General features: G+C 42.2%; 1 protein-coding gene across 2 annotated transcripts; it reads left to right on the top strand.

The window, feature by feature from the left end:
• Positions 1-3,306: 3,306 nt before the first annotated feature.
• Positions 3,307-20,720, top strand: NFYB (nuclear transcription factor Y subunit beta). 2 transcript variants are annotated; one of them, XM_033058132.1, is made up of 7 exons: positions 3,307-3,438; positions 11,497-11,590; positions 12,070-12,200; positions 13,979-14,176; positions 15,901-15,982; positions 18,294-18,373; positions 18,592-20,720. In XM_033058132.1, the coding sequence occupies exons 2-7, from the start codon at positions 11,497-11,499 to the stop codon at positions 18,622-18,624; spliced, it is 618 nt and encodes a 205-aa protein (XP_032914023.1). In that variant the 5' UTR covers positions 3,307-3,438; the 3' UTR covers positions 18,625-20,720. The 2 variants fall into 2 exon arrangements, with proteins under 2 accessions (XP_032914023.1, XP_032914022.1); XM_033058131.1 differs by having other exon boundaries at positions 3,380-3,466.
• Positions 20,721-20,964: the final 244 nt, after the last annotated feature.

Raw genomic sequence — 20,964 nt, forward strand, 5'->3', positions numbered from 1 at the left:
CATCCTTTGGTCCTCATGGCATGAGCATCAAAGCTAGCTACTCTTCTAGATTTGTCTCTCAGGTGCACTGGCACAATGCAGATGCTGTACATGTCTCCCCTTCAGAGCTGTCGGATCCCACAGCACAAAGGCCACCAGAGCACCCAGCTCCTTCCAAGTGTAGCAGAAATTTTACTGTTAAGGGTGGAATACTATCTAAAAGGAAGGCATACTTAGTTACTTAAAGAATTTTTCAACATCCTTAAAAAAATAAAAATGTCTTGAACTTTGTTCCATCTGGTCTCATCCCACTCTGACTTGGTTAATTACCTCTGGATAATTTCTTCTAGATTTCCACATTTCATCTTTCTCAGATAGCATTGTTTAGCTCTGTAGCAGCTTCAAGTATCTTTTATTTAGGATTGTTGAATACAAATAAGAATGTTCTGATCTACAAAAACAAACAAGATAACATTAGGAAGATCACTATTAAGAATGAATACCAGTTCCTGAAGCCCCATAGAGTTCACAGTTTGATGACAAACCTATTTCCAGTCTATTACACTAAGACTCTCACAGTTTTGAGAACTCTGGAGAAAGTTACATGAACAACTCACCCACGCTACATCCAGTGCTATTTCTACAAAAATTAGAATTTCTTATTTCAAGCACATATTTTTCCAAATGACAGAGTCCGCAGCAGGAGTAAGGCACATTCTGGAACAAGCTGATATATCTGTTCCGTTTTAAAGAAGCATACTTGCTCACCTTAGCTAACACCTACTAAATACAACAGAAGACACCTGAAGATTTTGATCTCCTCACTGAAAATTTTAGGTACAAAATCACAGTCTTGGGAGGTACATCATGGCCTCACAAAATACAGTTTGAGAGTGTACTGAGCAAGGGAATAAAATAACAAACCAATTGAGGACTGAGTGACAAGTGTGTGATACAAATTGTAACTAATGGAAGAACACAAAATAAAATGTATGTGTGTGTGACAGAAATTGTTACTAATGGAGGAACACAAAATGAAATGTATGTCAATGGCAATGCTGGCTGGCATTCCCTGGCCCTAGCTGGCTGACACGTTTAACCACTGAGCGCTGTTCTGTCACCAGTAACAGTGAACACTTGTTCCGACTATGCTGTCCTAAAGAAAGGTTCTGAGTAGAAGTGGATAAGTAGTTTTTCCATCAACACAATATTGATAAATATCAATTAAAAAAACACAGAACAAACAATATTTTCATTTCAAGTTCGAAAAAAATGCAGTAGAAAAATTTGAGGGCTGTGTTTTCAAGAAGATTCAAAACTAACAACTAGCAGCTCAAAAAAGGGCACTGTCTGCTCTGTTCCCTGAAAAACATTCATACTGGTCAGCACTCATCTTTCTAATCACTTGTGAAATTCTGGGCTGACATGACAAAATTCATCCAAAGATCTTAAGTGTGCACAGATTAATAGTATATTGTCATGGCATTGTACTTAGTGGATGCAAGCTATAAAATATATAAAGGGGAAAACACATCCCCTAAGGTCCACACTTAGTGAATATTCTTGCATTACTTAACATCTTCTGGGCATTAAAACAAAATTACTAATTACTGCTCATAGTAGCCATGAGGCAGCATTAAGCTGTATATAGCATCTGCAGTAAAAACCCACGGCCACGCAAAATTCTTCTTGCTTGATGTTTCACTTTAAACTCAAAACAATCCAAATACATGGACATTTTGAGTGAAACTAAATCTTTATGATACGTCAAAGCACATGAAACTAATGTTATGTGAAACCATGTGGAAATGTGTAAGGTTTATTGAGTTCTGTTTTGTGTAAATCGCAGTACCAGAAGAGAGCTAGGAGAGGAGTATACTGCATTTATCAGATATTAACCAGAAGAGGATGCTAGAAAAAGCTATTGTGAAATGTGAGTTTCACACTAGTTTAGTTAAAATACTTAAGACCCTCATATAATGAAGAATTACTACAGGTTATTAAGAATTGCACAAACCAAAAATATTCTTATTACCTCCATCGTAGAGATTGTGTTGGTGGCAGATGTGTGGAATGTCTTTGGCTGCCTTCTGGCTCTTTCTGATTGTAGTGAATGGAGGGACTGGTGGATTATGAAGTGTTTCATATAAATGTTTCATAAGAGAGGTTTATAAATCTCAGTGGAGAAGTCAGTCCAACTAATATCTTCAGTCAGCAGCCTGTATTTCTTCAGAACAAACCCTAAAAGTGGAAGAAAAATGTTCTCTTTAAGCCCTATCACCAGGAGAAAATGATCCTTTCTGGGTGGAAAGAGATAGTACAGACCCACAGATCCCCTCACGCAAGGTTCTGTTCCACCAAATGGTTGGCTGGACCTGGGATCCATGAGCCATCCTCCTCGTTCATAGAACTCCTCCTCCTCAGCAGCCTCTTCTTTCTTAGGCTGTGCAAAACGTAGGAAGTCGCCGGGGATGTAACCTGTTCTCATCTCGGGTGGTGATTCTTGATGCAGGTGTAGGACAGGCTGGAACAGAACTAAGGAACCTTCACAATAATGGTGCCTGCCTTGCCTGCCAGCAGGGGGATGAGGCCCGGGACAAGGCCAGTGGGACACAGCTGGACACCCTCCCCCAGCCCCCACCTCCCAGGGCAACAAGGACCGCGGGGGGACTGGAGAATCTCTCTTATGAGGAAAGGCTGGAGGACCTGGGCCTGTTCAGCCTCGAGATGACTGAGATGGGATCTCATCAGAGTCCATCAGTATCTGGGGGGAGGGTGTCAGAGGATTAAGCCAAATATTTTTGGTGCTAACAAGCAATAGGACAGAAGACAACAGGCAGAAACTGATGCACAGGAAGCTCCACCTAAACCTGAGGAAGAGCTTCTTTACTGTATGGTGACCACAGACTGGAACAGGTTGCCCTGAGAGACTGGAGTCTCCCTCACTGGAGATATTCCAGAGCCTCCTGGAAGCAATCCTGTGTCTTGTCCTCTAGGATGACCCTGCTTGTGCAGGGAGGCTGGACCAGCTGACACACTGTGGTCCCTTCCAGCCTGACCCACTTGTGGTTCTGCGAGGCCGAGGCCGCAGGGAAGAGCTACCCCCGGTCAGAGGCCCGGCCACACAATCGCCGCCAGCAGCAGCAGCAGCCCTGCGGGCCCGAGCTGTCGCACGGGAGCCCTCGGGGGCAGCCCCGGCCGTGCCCCGGCCCCGCGCGGGGGGGGCGGGCCCGGCGCCCCCCGGCCCGGCCGCTCCATAAAGGAGGCGGGCAGGGCTGGCCCGGCGGGAGGGCGCGCGCTGAGGGAAGAGCCGGCGCGAGTGGCGGGGAGGCGGCGCGGAGGGAGGGCAGCCCGGCTGCGGGAAGCGGGGCTCCGCGCTGGGACTGGTTCCTTCGCAGCCATTTTCCGTCCAACCAAACAGCCGATTTGCGGAGGGAGCCAACCAGGGCCGCACTGGAGGTTTGTGCCTGGCTCCGGCCAATGATTGGTAACCGGTTCCACTGCAGGCTCGAATGAAATGTCCGTCTCCCTCCCCGGGCCCCGGCGCTGCCGCCGCGCCGCCGCCGCGGGCACCAGGAAGTGCGGGGCTGCCGCCCCGGGCCCCGCACCGACCGCGCGTCGCTTTGTGCGGCCGGAGCCGCGGGGGCCGCGCGGCTGGGGAGCCGAGCGGGGTGGGCGGGCGAGGAGGGGAGCGGAGCGGGCGGGCAGGGAGGGAGGCGGCGGCGGGGGGGTGTCGGCAGGGGCGGCGAGGCGGCTGCCCCCGCCGGTGTCCCGCTCTCTCCGCGGGGCCCTCCCCGCTCCGGCTCCATTTTGCGGCCTAGGCAGGGGTGGGGGCAGCAGGCGGAGCTGCCCCGCGGCCGGCCGGCACCCCGCACCGCCCGCCGAGAAGCGGCGGGCACTCGCGGGTCGCACGGCCTCCCGCCATCCCTCCGTCTCCGCGCCGGCCGCGCTCGCTGTGTCCCGGGGCCGCGGCTTTGTGGCGGCCGCGCCGGGCGGAGGGGGCTCCGTGCTCTTTTGTGTCCGCCCGGCCGAGCCCACTCCCTTCGCCGCGGGAGCCAGCGGCCGGGACCCCCACCACGCCCACGGCCCCTGGCCGGGCCGGGAGCCGGGCATCGGGGCCACAGCGGCCCGGTCTCTCGTCGCGGTCCCCCCCGCGCCGTTGTCGGGACCGAAATTTCCTGGAAGGTTTGGCGGTATTTTGCAGGGATGAGCCGCGTAGGGCGAGGCCCCGGGATGGGGTGCCAGTACCCGGCTGGCCGTGCGGGCGGCAATGCGAGGCCTCGGAGGGCAGCACGGGTCCCGGCAGAGGCGCCCGGCCGGCCCCGGGCAGGTGCGGGCAGCGCGGAAATCGCAGCCAAGGTGACCAACAATAAAGTTGCTGATTAACTGAGGACTCGCCGTCTTGTGCCATTTGTAAACAAGGGGTCACGATTGACGAGTTACCTCTCGAACAGACGCGAGCTGAGTGCCGGGAAGGCTCGCAGGCTGTTGGTGTAAGTAGGAAGGTGTCCCTCGTGTTCCAGCGCCGGCTGCGTTTGCATCATTGAAGGGCATGAAATCGGGAAATGGGATCGATCGGCTCGCAGTGGCACAGACGCAGCTGGGTGGCATCAGCGCTTGTCCTGTGACACATGGCAGATGGGAGAGAGATGGGACCCTGCCATTATCAATGTCTACACAACTTTTCTCTGTGTGGCAGGTGTTCTTGGGCAGACCTGTGTGTGCTAACCGCTGTTCTGTTTCCAGAGATTATGTAGTTGGTGATCTTCATGAGTGCTGTCGAGGTTATTCACAGACAATCCTATTGGAAAACAACAAAAAAATTCATGTGTTCTAGTGAGGTTTCCACATAACAATATACAATATATATTCTGCAGTATAGCAGCAATAGAAAATCAACTTTAGCTTTACCAAGTTTTATGTGGCTTAACCAAAAAGATTTTGTGCTGAAAAGAACTTTCAGGTAAAAGCTACCTAGTGTGCTTGGCTTGCTTTTGGGATGGCGAAATTATTGATAACATTGCTAGGCAGTAAGGACCACAGAAATCTGTATTTCAGCCCATTCATGGACTCTGTTACATGTAGTAACCTTCTTGGCATCTTGAGAGATGGCAGTTATTATCAATTTTTAAAAAATCATTCTTCTCAAAAAAAGCTCTGGCAAAATGGTAGGAAAAAGGAAAATGGCAGGCGCCACTTTGGGCAGTATTCGGAGTATGGCTTTAATTGGCTTGCAGGAATGGAGAAGTGGTGTCTATATATAAAATTATTAACATACTGTTCCTAAACAATAAGCTAGCAGTTGCTTGCTTTTTTTCTTTGCTTATGTGGCCTGTGGCATGACAGTTGCAATGTAAAGGCAGGATCCATCTGCAGTTCTCTAGGGCACCCGAGAGGGCTCAATGTGAATCATTCTGAGGCCTGTGTGAGTTGCTTTTGCAGTGTGGGTTGAGCAAGTGGTTATACATGGTCTAGGCTGCTGGAATTTACAGCTGTGGCATTATATTGGGAGAAGTTAGGAGTACTGGGTGTTACTCTTCAGATTTCAGGGTTTGACAGTCACAGCAGTTCAAAGCTTAACTCTTGTTTGTGGTAATAATTTCATAAAGGGAGGCAATGTTCAGAAATTGAATGACAAAGAATGTCTAAGATAACATCAAGATATGAAACATTAAACACTGAAACGTTGAAAGTCTGATACCTTGTTTTGTCAACATTTAAAAAAAGGTTTGCAGGGTTCTTCATTTAGTGCTTTCAAATGTAAATCTAATGGTGCTACACCTTTAAAATTTTGCTTAGAAAGAAACTTGACTTTTACTACTGAGTTTTAGGTACTGTTTGAAAGAAACTTCATATTTGGAAATGGATGCTTTAGTGGCGAGATGCTTGTGAAAAGAGCAAAACATGACTATATATATGTATACTAAGCAATATAGGTAAATAACATTAATAGAAGAAAAGCAAGTGTCAGCAAATTCAGTGGTTTCGGCTGAAAATATTATCTGGTCTAAACTAGCTTTGTAAAACTTACCCTGTTGCTAGAGAGGAAAAAGCTGCTTGGCATACTTGAGTTACTACCTCAACAAAGGGAAAGGTAACCTACTTAAAAATGTTATCAAACTTCTAAAAGGAAAAAGGATTTATGGATTGTTGCTTTAATAAATAGATAAACTTTGTTTTTCACAAAAATGCTAGAAAAATAACAAAAGCTTTTTATTGAAAGGCAATATGGGGATTTCAGTTAGGTTGCTGAAGGAAGGAGGTGCTGGTGCAGTGTGTCCAGCCCTGCTTTCCTCTTCTAGTTTCTGCAAAAGCAACTAAATTGTCTCCATTCCTCTGCTCGTCTTGTTTTTCTCCTCCAGCTTGTCTCTTCTACTGCCAAAAAGAGACTGCATGAAAACTCGGTTTCTCCTGCTTGCTCTGTATCACTGACATACTCCTTGATGTGAAAATATGTGAGGTTTTAGTCCAGCCATATGTATTGGAGCTAACAGTGCTTGTGGATGTTAGCCAGCTTGGGAAGGAGCCACCAGCTGCTTGAGCATACCTGGATCCGTGTGGAGAGGGCCTTTAGTCAGTGGCATTGGGGCTTATAAGATAAGACAAAGTTTATAGACTGTTACATGGAGTGGGAAGGTGGAAAGGTGGCAGTGCCCTCTTTGGATTTCATAAGGGAAAGTTTCCCACCCCTGGGTCAGGGGAAGGATCCTGGTACAGCCCAGCTGCTAATGAGCCTTGGTGGCACTGTCTAGTCCTCTCAGCATCAGTCTGCTTTTCTCAGTGTTATTCTGCTGTGGGGGAAAACACTGAATGTAAGGGATTAGAGAAGCCTGAGATGGAGACAGTGCAGCATCTGTTTTTGTTCTAGCTATGTACTAAGGGATTTAGCATTATATTTTTGTGTGTCTGCTGGAACAATGTCTTATGAATGAATTCACCAGTTGGTATTTCTTGCTGCAGGTGAGAATTCAGTGGGAAGCTAGGATCCCCAGAAGTCACTGAAAAATAAAAGGAAATTGAAGGTGTATTTTCAGTTGAAAAATCTTTCTGCTTAATAGGAGAGGGTGCAGAAAGCTCAAATAAAACTGTCTCTGCTGTTATGTACATAGCTTTACATCTCTCATGATAAGGTGTGGCAGAATGAATGATGTAGTTACTACCTACAGCTTTAGGTATTGTTTCTGTCCTGCTTCTTTGGCAGACATGACTGCATGGAATGTGTACCAAGTACTTCAGTTCATTGCATATCATTTTCCACTGCCCCTCTTATAGGGTAGCAGTTTTGGGAGACAGGGTGAATAAATTCCACATTAAATACTTAAATCACAAAAGGCCTTTAGTTTCCCTTCAAGAGAGCAGTTTGCAAATCATTGCGAGATAACTTCCCTGTTCTGAAAACAAAAATCTTGTTTCTTCATTTTTTTTTCTTCTTTGTTTTTCCTTTTATACTGATCTAAGCTTTAGTCACTTCTTCTCAATGCTAGCAGGTTTAGGCTTGCATTCTTCTTTAGTTACCATTTAGTCTTTAGTTATCATTTAGTTATCTGAGCCACTGATACTGACTGCACTCTTAGGAGAGCTTATAAGATTGAACAGGATGCAAGATTTACTTTGAGATACTGGTGTTTTATTAGTTTAGTACAGATATATTACAGGAACAGTCTCGATTGTGGGTAGCTGACAGGAGTAAATTTTTTTAAGCATCCTCCAGAATATTTATACCAGATGTCAGTGTAAACCTGTGTGTTCACTCACATCTTATCATGGAACCGTCTTTGCCCTTGAAATTTTAACATATTTCTTTGGTTAATTTCTATGCATCATGTAGTTTGTATATCCCTAGTAATAATCTTTTTTATTAGAGATGGAAAAACCTAACAGAATACCACTAACAGAAAACATGGTGCTGCTGCTGCTCTGTATTCAGATTCTTCTTTTGCAGTGTAGTGCTGAATGTTTGTGTCCTCTGCTTGTTTACTCTGCCTGGTTGTTGATAAAATCAGACGGTGACATGGTCATTTTAGAGACTGACATGTCACTTCTGATATACTTAACTCTCAGTCTTGATTCAGTCCATATGTATGCATGGAAGAGCTTCAGTGTCTTCCTAGGATAAGATGATGGTGATGTACAACCTGTAGTAATTGCTTCCTGCAGTTGTGCACAGCACTTGCTGCTGGAGGACTGAGGTGTTAGAAGCCCTCCCTCGTGCAATTTGGCAGCCACACAGAGGTAGGAGATGGTCTTGTATTAAAAGGCATTGCAATGTTTGCATGCTGAAACTGCCATGCAAATGTGATGTGTAATCTGCAAATGGCTACTTTTCTTTAAAGCAAGTTGTAACAACTCTGCAGTCTAAAGCAAAATCTGAGAGTTCTTGCCCACCTGAACCTTTTAAGATTAGATCTCCCAGGATTTTGCCTGTTCTAGCATCTAGTTCTATCTAAATTAGTAGGCCTTCCTACTAAATGGGCCAACATAAGAACTGTTTGCCTTTTTAGTCTCCTTTTTAGTGACTGTGGTTAGTGTAGGCAAGATGTTGTTTCTATGCTACATTGGACTGCAGCCTTTCCAGAGCAACTTTAGGAACACAGAGTTTGGTTTGTGTCATGGTTTTGGAGGGGTTTTTTTGGTTGGTTGGGGTCTTTGTTTGTTGATTTAGAGGGGGATTAATTAGCAACAGTGTGGTGAAAACAGTGTTTTCTCATTTTCTGAACATTGTTATATGTATTATAGAACTTGTGCTGAGATTGACAATCAGTTAATGTGATGATTGACTGGAGTTTTGGACACCTGAAATGAAAACTCTAATGTGTGAGCGTGTAACTGTTTATTATGGGATGACTGGGGTAGCAATGGCCACATTTTCCTGCAAGGTCGTGTTTGTCATCCATCAGGCTCAAAGAAATACTAGTAGGGTGAGTTAGGTGGCATATTAATTACAGTTGCTATATTCAGATGCCTGGATCTAGATTTGAATTGAATGACAACTCTGGCTGAAGTTCTTCCATCAGCTTACTTGGATTGAGTTAGTGCGCTGAGATCCACTGCCTCCCTCACTCTGAGGTCAGCCAGGCTGTGGAGGAGGCTCGTGGGGCAGCTGGGCAGGCTCTGTCTGTGGTGGCCTTCAAGATGTGGCTGGAGAAAACCCTGAGTACTCTGCTCTGAGCTCAGAGCTGACCCTGCTTTTAGCAGGGGTTGGGGTAGAGACCTCCTACGGCCACTTCCAACATGAATTATCCCGTAGTCCTGGATCAGGATGTGGTTATGCTGAACATTATGCAGAAGGATGTTAGTGTTATCCCTAATCTCCTGTCCCAAGGTTGTCCTGGCAGCTAAAAATCTTTCTTCAAGCAATACCTACTTGTAATACAATTTCAGTTGATGTTAAGCTGTCAGTGCCTGTTTTCTTTATCTGAGTCAGATCTGCCTTTTTCTGTTGCAAGCCTTTTCCTGTCAATTTTGCTAATCACTATTTTAGGTTCATAGTGCTGATAAACGTCCACCCAAATTCCCACTAATGGTGAAATAATACATCCTGTAAGTTGATCTGGAAATGTGCACACGGAAAAGAATAGAAGCAAAGGTATTACTTTGAGGATGCATTAGTTTAATATGACCAAAACTGTCTGTAGATGCAGCAGAGGTTTGAAAGAGATTCAAACAGGAATTGTCTTTTGAAGGCAAGGTGGGCTAATGAAAGCAAGATGATTTCTTAGTGTTGCTGGGTCTGGGAAATAAGGATTCAGATGGAGTAGTCTGCAGGAGAGGTGAGTAGAAGCCAGCTAGTTATCACATCATGGAAGAAATTTGAAGAATATTGCAACCCTGGAAGAAGGAAATGTATTAGAAGAAATGTTTCACAGAAGTTTGAAAAAAGAGAGGGAAAGAAAGATCAAGGTATTTAAAATATCTTGTATTGGGGCTGAGTAAAGATTGAGATCCTGAATTAAATTCTAGTGGGGATCAGAGAGCCAAAACTGAGAACAAGACTACTGGAAAACTCTAACTTAATTTTGGAGGCAGCTTTTGGGATTTACCAGCCTACAATTTTAATTGTTTCAAAGTGCAGAAGGAAGAGAGGCATGATTCTCTTAATGTGGTGTCAGTTTTGGTGATCGTGATATGCAGGATTGTGATATCCTTGCGTTGTTGTTACAGTAAGCTGAGTGAACAAACTGCAGACCCTTTGGGAGATTGAAAAGCAAAGTCAAATCTCCCAACAAAGAGTCTGGAAAACGTGGACAAAGTCAATTTATGTGAAGGTTGGCACATGGAAGATTAATGCCTAAAATACTGCCTTCCTTTGGGTAGAGCTGCTGTGTAAGAAGTGAAGCTGATTTACAAAAGCCCAGCAAAAGGAACCTGAAGTTCTTTACAAAAGCATGTGTAATATTCTGTACAGTGAAGAAGACTGGAAGAGTCTTTTTCTCTTGAGCAGCTCCTAAGGCTCCATCCACCTGTTGTAGGAATGCAAGCATTACTCACATTATTTGTGCGTCTGTGACCAAGTGCAACACCAGACGTTGCCTGAAGGTTTCAAAGTGAAACCCAGCCCTGTGGCCACAAGCAAAGTGCAGATTAGTGAGAGGTTAAATGCTCATATTTCTGGGTAGGTGTAAAAGTAGTACCAAATTGCTTCTCCTTCACTCCTTCCCTCCCTCTTCAGGCTAATGGGTGTGCAAAAAAGTGAGCTTTGTGGTCTCACTGGCAACAACCATGTGATCCTTCAGGCACCAGGGTACTCACACAGAGGTGTGGGGTCAGTGAGTGAAGTCAGCTGGGCTCTGCCTCCCCAGGGCCAGGCAGGTGTGTCAGTAAGAAGGAGGAAAGTACAAGCTCTTTTGGCTTCTCTTTTTCTCCTGGCATTGAAGTTACCTATTAAACTGTGACTGCCCTCATCTCCAAAGCCTCATGAAGTCTTCTTGTTGTCTACCACATCTGAACACTGAGAGAAGAGCACCTAAGGATACCCAGAGAGTGAGGCAGGGCAGGACCAGGGAGTGCTAAAACATGATTCAGAAAGCACGTAGGAGTAACTGGTGTCTCAGGGAGGATGATGGTGAAGAGCTGGTCCCGCAGCCTGGCTAGGTTTGTCAGTGGGCTTGGCAAACCAACATGGAGGGTAAAGGTGAGTGAAGGATGCACTTTGTGTAGTAATTGATAGGAAAAGCATTCAGTGAACAGGGAGCTGGTGTAAGTTTTGAGGATTGTTCAGACACCTTGCATGTTCTGATCAGACTCTCATGGGAGGTATCTCTGTGCTACATGAATTAAAAGACTCTGTGCATGGCCTGTGCCTCTGGCTGAGTTTTGTGGGAAGACTCACAGAACAGTTGAACTATTTCCACTGTCAGTAAATTAAGGAATGACAGTGGGATGCTGTTCTCCAATAACAAAATATTTATGGTAGCTATAAATTGATCTCATAGCTTGATTAATGTGCTGGGTTTGAGTAATAGCTGCACTTAGTGATGTAACAAGCACACCTGAAAGGTTTCCTTCTTCTGTTTGTAGATGGATGGTGACAGCTCCACAACAGATGCTTCTCAGTTAGGAATTGCTGGAGATTACATTGGTGGCAGTCACTATGTGATACAGCCTCACGATGGTAAGAAATGAGAGATTAAATGCTACTATTGCTCTGCATATGTGTGTATACATGTATTTTCTTCCAGTTCTTGTATTATTCTCTGCTGTTTCCTCTCAGGCTAAGAATTTGCCATTGTTTTCATAATGCCTCACTGTATAAAGCATTTTTTCTGCAATCTGAAGGGGGGAGGTTGGATTTTTTGATGTTGGCACAGAAACCTTGAGGGGATGACAAAAAAAATGACGTTCTATGAAACAGTTTGTATTTTGACATGGCATTAAGAATGGTTGGTGATCAGCAGCCCTGTACAGTTCTGTGCATGATGTGATAAAATGCTGTATTTATAAAGGTACCCTGATGTTGCATCTATTTTTTAAATTATTTCTATGATGTTAACACACTGTGCTTTCAGAGGTCTTCAGTGTAAAATTTTCAAATGAATTATTTCCTACTATCTATCGAATATCATTTCTGTTAACTTTTCTTCCTTTCATTAGACACAGAAGACAGCATGAATGATCACGAAGATACAAATGGCTCAAAAGAGAGTTTTAGAGAACAAGATATATATCTTCCAATTGCAAATGTGGCAAGGATAATGAAAAATGCCATACCCCAAACAGGGAAGGTAATACTGTTGTCTGGTAAAGAAAGTGTGTTAATGAGTTTTATTCCTTCCTCTCAGTGAACTTGAGCTGATCAGAACAACATATTTTTCCAAATGCTGCTGGTTTATTGGAGGAAAGTGTTATAAAAGGAAAGGGAAGAAAGCCTCAGGAGCAGGAGGTGATTGAGACAAAGTCCATTTTTCTTAGATTTCTGAAAGCTTTTAGTAGCTGCTGTAATTAGAGCCTCCAGAACTATTCTTCATAAGGCTTTGAAGAGCTTCCTTTTCCTAAGATGTGTTCTCTGACATTGTTGTAAAGGATCAGACTTGATGACAAGCACTAAGAGTATTTTCTATGCAATTCTCTCGAGAGACTTAGTCTGCTTTCATTGAGGTGCGTAAAATTAGGAATAAGTGAATAATTTTGGCTAAAATAGAAATTCAGTGCTCATCCTGAAGGAAGGAGAATGGTTAGCCTTCCGTCACCCGAATATTCACATACCCAAATGCCAGTGACCTAAGAAGTCTGCATTGTACCATGGAGCAGATAAGGCCAGATATTGAAAGCCTTATTTATTTCTTACTTCTAAGAATAGCCTTTTTAATCCACTCTGCTGAGCTGGTGATTGTGTAAGTATTTCATCATTCTACCTGTTCATCTTAAACCTTTGCAGGGCTCCAATGACTTGCTGTTTCTCTATTGTATTCTGATACAATTCCAGCCACAGTAACATTTCCTCTAGCTTAAACTGACCTCTCTTTTTGGAGATTACTCTAAATAGAAGCAAGGCATAATTTACTTGCATCTGCTTGTATTTTCATAGTGTTCAGGGCTTTCTGGAGATCTGGATGTTACATTTATAACTTTGCTGTGAAAAACTCTACCCTAGTCCATATTGTCATAAATTTTTAGTGATCAAGATGAGATTTTTCTCAAGAATTTAGCATATGGGATGTAGAGCTATCTTGAAAAATCAGGATGGTTTTTTTGGAAAAACTGCAAGGGAAGCTGCTGGCTGATGACTTCTTCTGAAAATCTCACCCTATGTGTCTGAAAATACTGGAGGAACTAGTGAAGACTCTGCACATAGTTACTGCTTCAAATTTTTAGGTTTTTTTCATATGAAGAATAGGAATCTTATTTATAATAATCTTTTTGTTGACTCCTGTCAGCTTCCCAAGTAATCATGAGTAATACTTGCTGTAATTGTAAGTCAGTTAAATGACTTTTTTCTGGCTGAAAACTGTAATCAAATTTACTTATTTCATTCTTGCCAGGGGCATATGTTTCTTCATTTGAATTCTCATTTGGTAAATTTATACTAGAATACTAAAGCATTAGGAAGGGTTGCTGCTAGGTGTATATTCTAGTCCTTGAATCTGGGTAGGATAAAAATTCCTGAATTTGTGGGAACGTACTGCAGTGGGGTTGGAAGTACCAGGTCTCATAAAGAAGGGGAAGTGGAGTGATACATTGTAAAGAGCAGGTATGAAGAGATATAGGTGAGCAAAGCAAGAAGTATCTCTGTGTGTAGAAGCTTGCACAGAACTTAGGACTTGAGGAGATTCTGGCAGCTGGCTGTGCTGCTTCAAATAGTAAAACATGGGTACAATCATGTTGCAGCTGGTCTTTCATAGAGCAATGAGGACATCCAGTGGTTCATGGTGCAGGTGTTGCCTAAATGGGTATTATCATTGGGTTGTGGGATGTTTATTATCTGATGTATTCTTTGGGGAATTTGTGGTCAGTTTTTTGTTACGTTTTTGTTAACGATTTTATGATACTTTTTCCTTACTAGATTGCTAAGGACGCAAAAGAATGTGTACAAGAGTGTGTAAGTGAATTTATCAGCTTTATAACATCAGAAGCAAGTGAGAGGTGTCACCAAGAGAAAAGAAAGACCATCAATGGAGAGGATATCCTCTTTGCCATGTCTACCTTGGGGTTTGATAGCTATGTTGAACCTTTGAAGTTATACCTCCAAAAATTCAGAGAGGTTGGTATATATGGATATTTGCTCATTTATTTAACCTGGTTGTGTTTGCCCTTAACTCTCTGTTGTGGTAATTGTATAATGGGTAACTTGCACAGTATCTCACAGCTCTTGGTCAGGGAGTAATGTAACATTTAAAAGCATTCCAGAGAATGTCAAAAGAAAAAGGAGGAAGTAAGCATTTTGATTCAACTTGCTGATTCAGAGTAGTTAAAGCTTTCAGCTGAATAAATTCTCTAATATATTGGTGGTAGTCAATTGCTCTGCTCTTTAAAGGTGCCTATTAAGAACGTTTAATTCGATCTTGGGGTTCAATCAATATGTACTGACTGCATCCTCTGAAGAACTGACCTAATGCCTGTTGTTTGTCTGGACTTCGAATCTGCAGAAGAAAAAACTGTCTTTCTCGTGTTGGAATAATGATTCACGTGGAAAACTATCTGCTTCAATGGGGTTTTTAAAATTACTTTTTTAGCCTGTCCCTCAGTTTACTTTTGATACATAGTATATGCTAGGTATGTGATCCAAACAGTTTAATTTATCCCTTCCCTAGAAGAAAGTGACTTTCTTCCTTTCAGCAATTTACACCTTTGCAAAAAGGAAGTTGCTTCTGCTTGGGTTTTTTGTTCTGGTCTGCTTCGCCCTGTGTAATTTGGAAGTACAGTAGATAAGGATGCTCTTCAGAGTTTGTTTTGTAAACCTAAGATATTTTTAGGTCAGACTCCCTAATGATATTTGTTTTACTGACAGCACTTGAAGCTTCCCCTTCCCAGAAGGTCATTGGCTCGATAACTGAGTAACAGGAGGTGTAATATAAAGTTGGAGTAGTGCTGTGTGCTGTCTTTTCCAGTTCTGTGTAGCAGTTGCACTTGCTGTGATACTGCTCTATGTGCTTTTATTAAAAAGGCAAGTGTTGCCTAGCTAATTCCAGTTCCTACCAAGTAAGTCTGAAGTGGATCTGTGCTACTTTCATTCTGAATTGACTATGTTTGCAAATTATAGATGCTGTGGTAGCAGAGTAGTTGGATTGGGTTTTAATTGCGTGGATGGGTTAAATAGCTTTGCTCATCAGTTTTAAATCTCCATTGCAGCAAGGGTGTCATCAGGGTGAAATACTTCTGTTTTGTAAATGAGCATTTTGTCTGCACTGAACAGTTACAGAGAATCTTTTTTTATGCCCACGTTATTTTTCTAGATTTTATGTAATAGCATAGAGCGTCCAACTTCAAACTTGTAAAAGTGCAGGCAGATGACTGGGGCCCTTGGCTTTCTTGTGCTGCTATCCTTTCTGACTGTAGTCCTTGATGTGGGAGAAGAAATTCCACATGTTGGTTTTAAATGTCAGCTCTTAGTTTATGGTGATAGTGCTTGTGTGTGGTTGGTAAGCAAATGTTGCACATTCTCGGTAGGTGGGATTCTGTGATTTCTTGTAAATGCTCCTTCTGGGTTACCACATATTTTGAACTTTCTGCAGAAGGTGAAAAGCCCTTCTTAGAACCACACAGTCCTAGTTTGCCAAGTTTTTGTTTCAGGAGTATGGCTAAGATGAAAAACACTCATGTAATATTCACATTCTCAAATTCCCTAGAGTTTTACAGGTCTTGGGATTTCAAGCTCCAGCTGTTGCACTGTGACTCTTTTGCAAGTTTCAAACCTTGGCTAGAGCTCCTGGGGCTTTGAAAACAATCTCAAGCTTTCTTTCTGCTTTTTTGGTGCTCTCTTCTTAGGCAATGAAAGGAGAAAAGGGAATTGGGGGAACAGTTACAACTGCAGACGGTCTAAGTGAAGAGCTCACAGAAGAAGCATTTAGTGAGTAATACTTTTTAATTTGTTATTACTACAGCTTTTATAAAAACAGCACTTCCATCAGACATCAGCATTCTTACTTGAGGAGTATATCCTGGACTAGTAATAACTCATGACTATTGTGGAAAATTTATAAATGCATATATTAGTGCTAGTATTTTTCTCTACACTTAAACACAGGTTGTAATGTAAGGTGCAAACCTTTTTATTCTTTTTTCCTCAGTAGCTACACATTTAGGTCCCATTCATTCTACTTGCAAGACTATTGGGGCAAAAAAGTAACATGAACTACTCTTGATGACTTGAGGAGCTTGTCTGTGAGAAATGAGGCAGAAAGGAAAATCATCTTTGTCTAATTCTGAAAAACTTAATATTTCTTACATTCAAAAGAATGCACAGATTGGCAGTTGGAAGGTGTAGGACGAGGAGTATCATGTGCGTTCAGTGTAGTTTTTCTTCCTTTTGTTGTGGATTAAAGGCTGACAGTTTTTTTTTGATTTGTAACTGATTTTGTTGGTGCTGATTCTTGCATGTAGTCTCCACTTTGACTTTTAAATGTTACAGGCTGGTAATGCTGAACCTCGTACAAGAGGAATTAGGAAGCACAACTCTAGTGATATCTACTGAAAAGATGTAGTTTAAGTATGTGATAAATATCTGTCTAAAATCACTGCTGAACTACTGAACTAGCAAAAATTCAAAGCCTGAGGACTAAAATGATGCATTCAGGGTTGTAAATACACTTTGCTCTCAGTTTGACTTTGGCTACATAAAACAGTGCAGATTCCTTTGGTGTCTTCTAGCCTGGAAGAGGAGCTTATAAAACTGGATGGAAATTAAGAATTTAAATCTAAATATTGCGAGGTCCATTGCAATATTTAGATGTAGATTCTTAATTTCTGGACCTAGGAGCCTCAGAGTGCTCTATGAAAAAACTTTAGGTTGCTGTGACTTGAAAGAGCAACTTTAGAAATCTCCTGGCAGAACTAAGGATGCAAAGGAGGTGTTGCAGTAGTAGAAGAAAGTAAAAAAAAAAAAAAAAAGAAGATTACATAACTGATCATGTCAAGCACTGCAGGTATTTTTCTCCACAGGGGCAGCTATAGGTCTGTCTGGAATGAATGATGGTGTCACTGCAGCAGTAGCAGTGATAGCTGTGCTTCTGTGGCATAACCCTCAGCTCTTTGTGTTGGCCTCATGCCAGGGCTGGGTCAGGGACTCTCCATTAGGCTGTATTGGATGTGGAACATGCACATTGAAGGGCAGTAAATTTTGGACCTGCCAGAGCCACTCTCACTATGATCTTAATGCATCTCTTAGCCTGCAACTGAAGCAATTGAAAATTTGTTCAATGAAGGAGGAAGAGCAAAAAAGACAACAAAACCAACCATCCAACCAACCAAAAATCTAATTACAAAACCCTCAAGCATCAGCTTTCAAATGAAAACTGTTAGGATTATGCTGTGCTTTCAGAATTTTGTATTGGTTATACATCTTGTTTATACTTAGTAACTGAAAGAACAAATCCCCATTGTTTGTGTCCTGGGGGAAAATGCTGTGCTGCAGTGACTTAACCTCCAATTTAAAGAGTTTTGCTGCTTTGCTTCCAAATAGCAGTTGTAAGGGACCTACTCTGAATGTGAGAGTTCAACATACATGTTGTGAAGGTTTACCTGTGAGCATCACTCCCTGTGTTTTATCTCAGTACCTCACAAGTACTTTTTACTCCTTTTGTTGGCCACCTCTTTCCTCTGTGAAATCAGAGCTCGTGTGTGTGCCCTGAAGGACATGCTGATGGGCAATGTCAGCCTCTGGCAGCACCTTTTTTTGTCATTGTCTGTTCCTCTCTTCTGCCTTCCATGGGGCTTCTGTATTATGGAGTCCCTGATGGATCCCAGTTTATAAAGCAGCACAATGATTTAACTGAGTTCTTTCCCCATGGCTATGCTCAAACGCTAACTTTGTGCTTAAACAAAGCCAACTGAATTCTCCAGATTTCTTGGGATACTGGAGTACTGGAGGTGGCCTTTTCAGTGGTCAGGGTGGTGGGCTTGCCTCCACTTGCCTTTGTACAGGTGGGAAATTCTGCTTACTCTCAGAGCAAAATTAAGTTGGATTTTGTGTTTCTTCAGGATGGGAATAAACTTGTTCATTTGTAACACTTGGTAACAAGTGTAGGATGGTAACTCGGGAGGTTAATGGCTCTGTAGTCCTGGAGTGGACCACAATTATTTGATGGTGACAGACACATCAAACAAGGCTCTGTATATCAAGCAGTTCCTGCCTAATGTTTTTTAAATGCTCTTTCTTTCAGCTAACCAGTTGCCAGCAGGCTTAATAACCACAGATGGCCAACAGCAAAATGTTATGGTCTACACAACATCATATCAACAGGTACGGTCCTGTCCCCTACTCTCCCTTCTGCTGCTAAAATCCAAGCACTTGCCCAGCTGCTCTGTTCTCAAAGATGAGAATTAATTACATGCAATAATTTAGTCCTTTGGTGGTGGCTGTCATGCCACTCCAACACTGAGAATTCACGGCTGCTGTGAACTGCTCTGCAGCTTCAGAAAAGGTGCAGTGGAATGTAAGCTTGCGTTTTCTTACTCTAGATCTCTGGTGTTCAACAAATTCAGTTCTCATGATTTTGAAGAAGACTTTCCATCTGGGAACATGAGACGGAAAACCTGTGCAACTCTAACGAAGAGGCAGTTTTAATGACTGGTGAAGAGATTTATCTCTTTGTATATTAAATAGCTGTAATGTAGCTACCAGAAGCTTGACTAATTGAGGTGTGAGTTCTGACTCAAATCTTTTTCATGATGATTTTAAAGAAATAATTGGATTTTAAAGGTATTAAAGTATTTTTGTTTTGTACAAGAGTTTGTTGCTCTGTATAACTCCTGTATGCATTGTATATTGCAATTTATTACTGTCAGAGATTTGTAGACAGTTTCTTATTTTCATATTGAATCATGTTACTTTTGTAATTCAGGTAAACAGCTGGGTTAATTCATGTTTACCCTTTGAATAAAATTGTAAGGGTAAAGTTCATTTTTGAATGCAAGTTGCCTTTATTATAAAGATTGAGTTAGTCTTGGTTATGTAACTTGTCTTGCATGACAACCTCAACTAACTTTACATGTCAGCTTATTTATTGAAATTTTGAAAGGGACTTTTTCCTCATGAAACTAGCAGCTCAAGAGAATTGCTACAATTGTTTTTTCTAATGTAACTTCTGAATTAAAGGTTAATCAAAACCAATGAATGCTCTACTATATTAAAGGTTTAGAGCTTATCAACAGTGTTAATGAAAGCACTGACTGTGCGATGCAGGTATTATGGTTTTTTTCTTTCAGTTGCATTAACTCCTTAGAGTTACTTTGATACTTTTAAGGTAGTCTTTCTGCTATTGAAATAACTTCCTTTTTATGTATGGCTTTTAGAATCCCAAACTTAGAAATCCAAGGGTAGGGGGGATTTTATAGTCCTTGTGGTAAAAGATCTCATTTTAACTTTTTACTGAAATGTTTTAATGTTTCTTGTGAGCCTGTGGGAACTCAAAAGTGGTAATGACTTTGTGTCCAGGCTGTGTGTGGTGTGTGAGTGTGTGTGTGCGAGTGGCTGACACCTGAACAAGTGATACAAATCTGAAATGGAAGACAGACTTCAGGTTTCCTGTGTCTTTCCTGGTTTTGCAATAAACTCTACCTAGGTAATGTAGTTCTGTATATTTAGTGAGCTGTTATTGGTAACATTGCTGTTTCTTTAATAATTGGGTGGGTAATTTTGTTTGCCATGTCTTAGCCTATTAGGGTAGGGGTTTTAGTAATATCTTGCTCAGACTGAATTTTGGGACCTTTGGTATTTTTACTGTTTGCAGTGGACTGAAATGTAATATATTAATTATCTTTCCACATACCTGTTATTAATTTAAGCAAACCATACCTTGAAACTGTTGCCATATGAATTCTTGCTGGTTTTGTCTTTTCTTAAAAAAAGTAACAGTTCAATATTGGGAAATTAGCATAACCTAAGATCTCCCAGAAGCCTGAAAATAGGCAGTTCTTTAGCTAAACAAAAACCTGATTTGATTTGAGCAATGTTTCTTACCAGTCAGCATCCTGCTGGCAGAGCCTCTGGAGGCGATCCAGTGTATTCTGGGCAGTCTGCGTGGATGTGCTGGGCTTTGTGGCAGGCTGTCGTTCTTCAGCAGCTATGACTGAACAAATGGAGTTTTTCATTAAATGTAAAACTGAATAACACAATCCCTTCATGAGCCCCTTCTGTTTGTATTCCATTTATTTCAGGCCAGCATAGCCTGTTCTTGCTGTTCCCAGATTTGCAATGGAAAAAAGCTGTGATACCAGCTAAAAAGAAGCTAGGAAAGATTTGGCATTTTGATGTATAGAAAGCAGGTTGAGGTGATCCCACACACTTGCTTGAAACAAGCAATATTTTTCAGGCTCCCCTCTCTGCTGTGACTTTAGGTTAAAGTGTGTGAAGTTTGTGGTTTATACACCATCATGTGAGCAATGAAGCTGATACTTTTTTTCTTTCTTCTCCCCTTACACTCTGAGGGCTAGGGACAAAACTCAACTAACTTCTTGTTCTCTTCCTGAAACTACAGCAGTAATAGTACAATACTTTGTTCCATGTCGCTCAAACCATTCTCCTAATAAAAGTTTGCAGGGTACTGTAGCCATGGTACGCCAAATAAAACAAATGTGGTCTGAAGAAATACTTGCCTAATTTGTATTAGCAGCAGCACAACTAGTGCATTCTTTATATTTGTTCAACAAATCTGTGTTCTCATTTTGTTCTTTTTAAGTGTTTAAAGTTTACAAGTGGCTAAGACCCAAACCAAGAACGACCATTCTTGCTACATCACATCTGTTTCTACAAAACTCCTCTGTCTTTGGTCCTCTGAGTGTTTTTTGTTTGAACTAATATAGCCCCAAACTGAGCTTGAGCTCAAGACAGCT

This window comes from Catharus ustulatus, chromosome 4 (genome assembly GCF_009819885.2).
Source record: "Catharus ustulatus isolate bCatUst1 chromosome 4, bCatUst1.pri.v2, whole genome shotgun sequence".
Taxonomy (NCBI): domain Eukaryota; kingdom Metazoa; phylum Chordata; class Aves; order Passeriformes; family Turdidae; genus Catharus; species Catharus ustulatus.

Coding starts and splice junctions, on each gene's coding strand:
- NFYB (XM_033058132.1), top strand. CDS start 11,497: ATGGATGGTGACAGCTCCACAACAGATGCTTCTCAGTTAGGAATTGCT. Junction 11,591..12,069: donor TGTGATACAGCCTCACGATG/GTAAGAAATGAG, acceptor TCCTTTCATTAG/ACACAGAAGACAGCATGAAT. Junction 12,201..13,978: donor CCATACCCCAAACAGGGAAG/GTAATACTGTTG, acceptor TTTCCTTACTAG/ATTGCTAAGGACGCAAAAGA.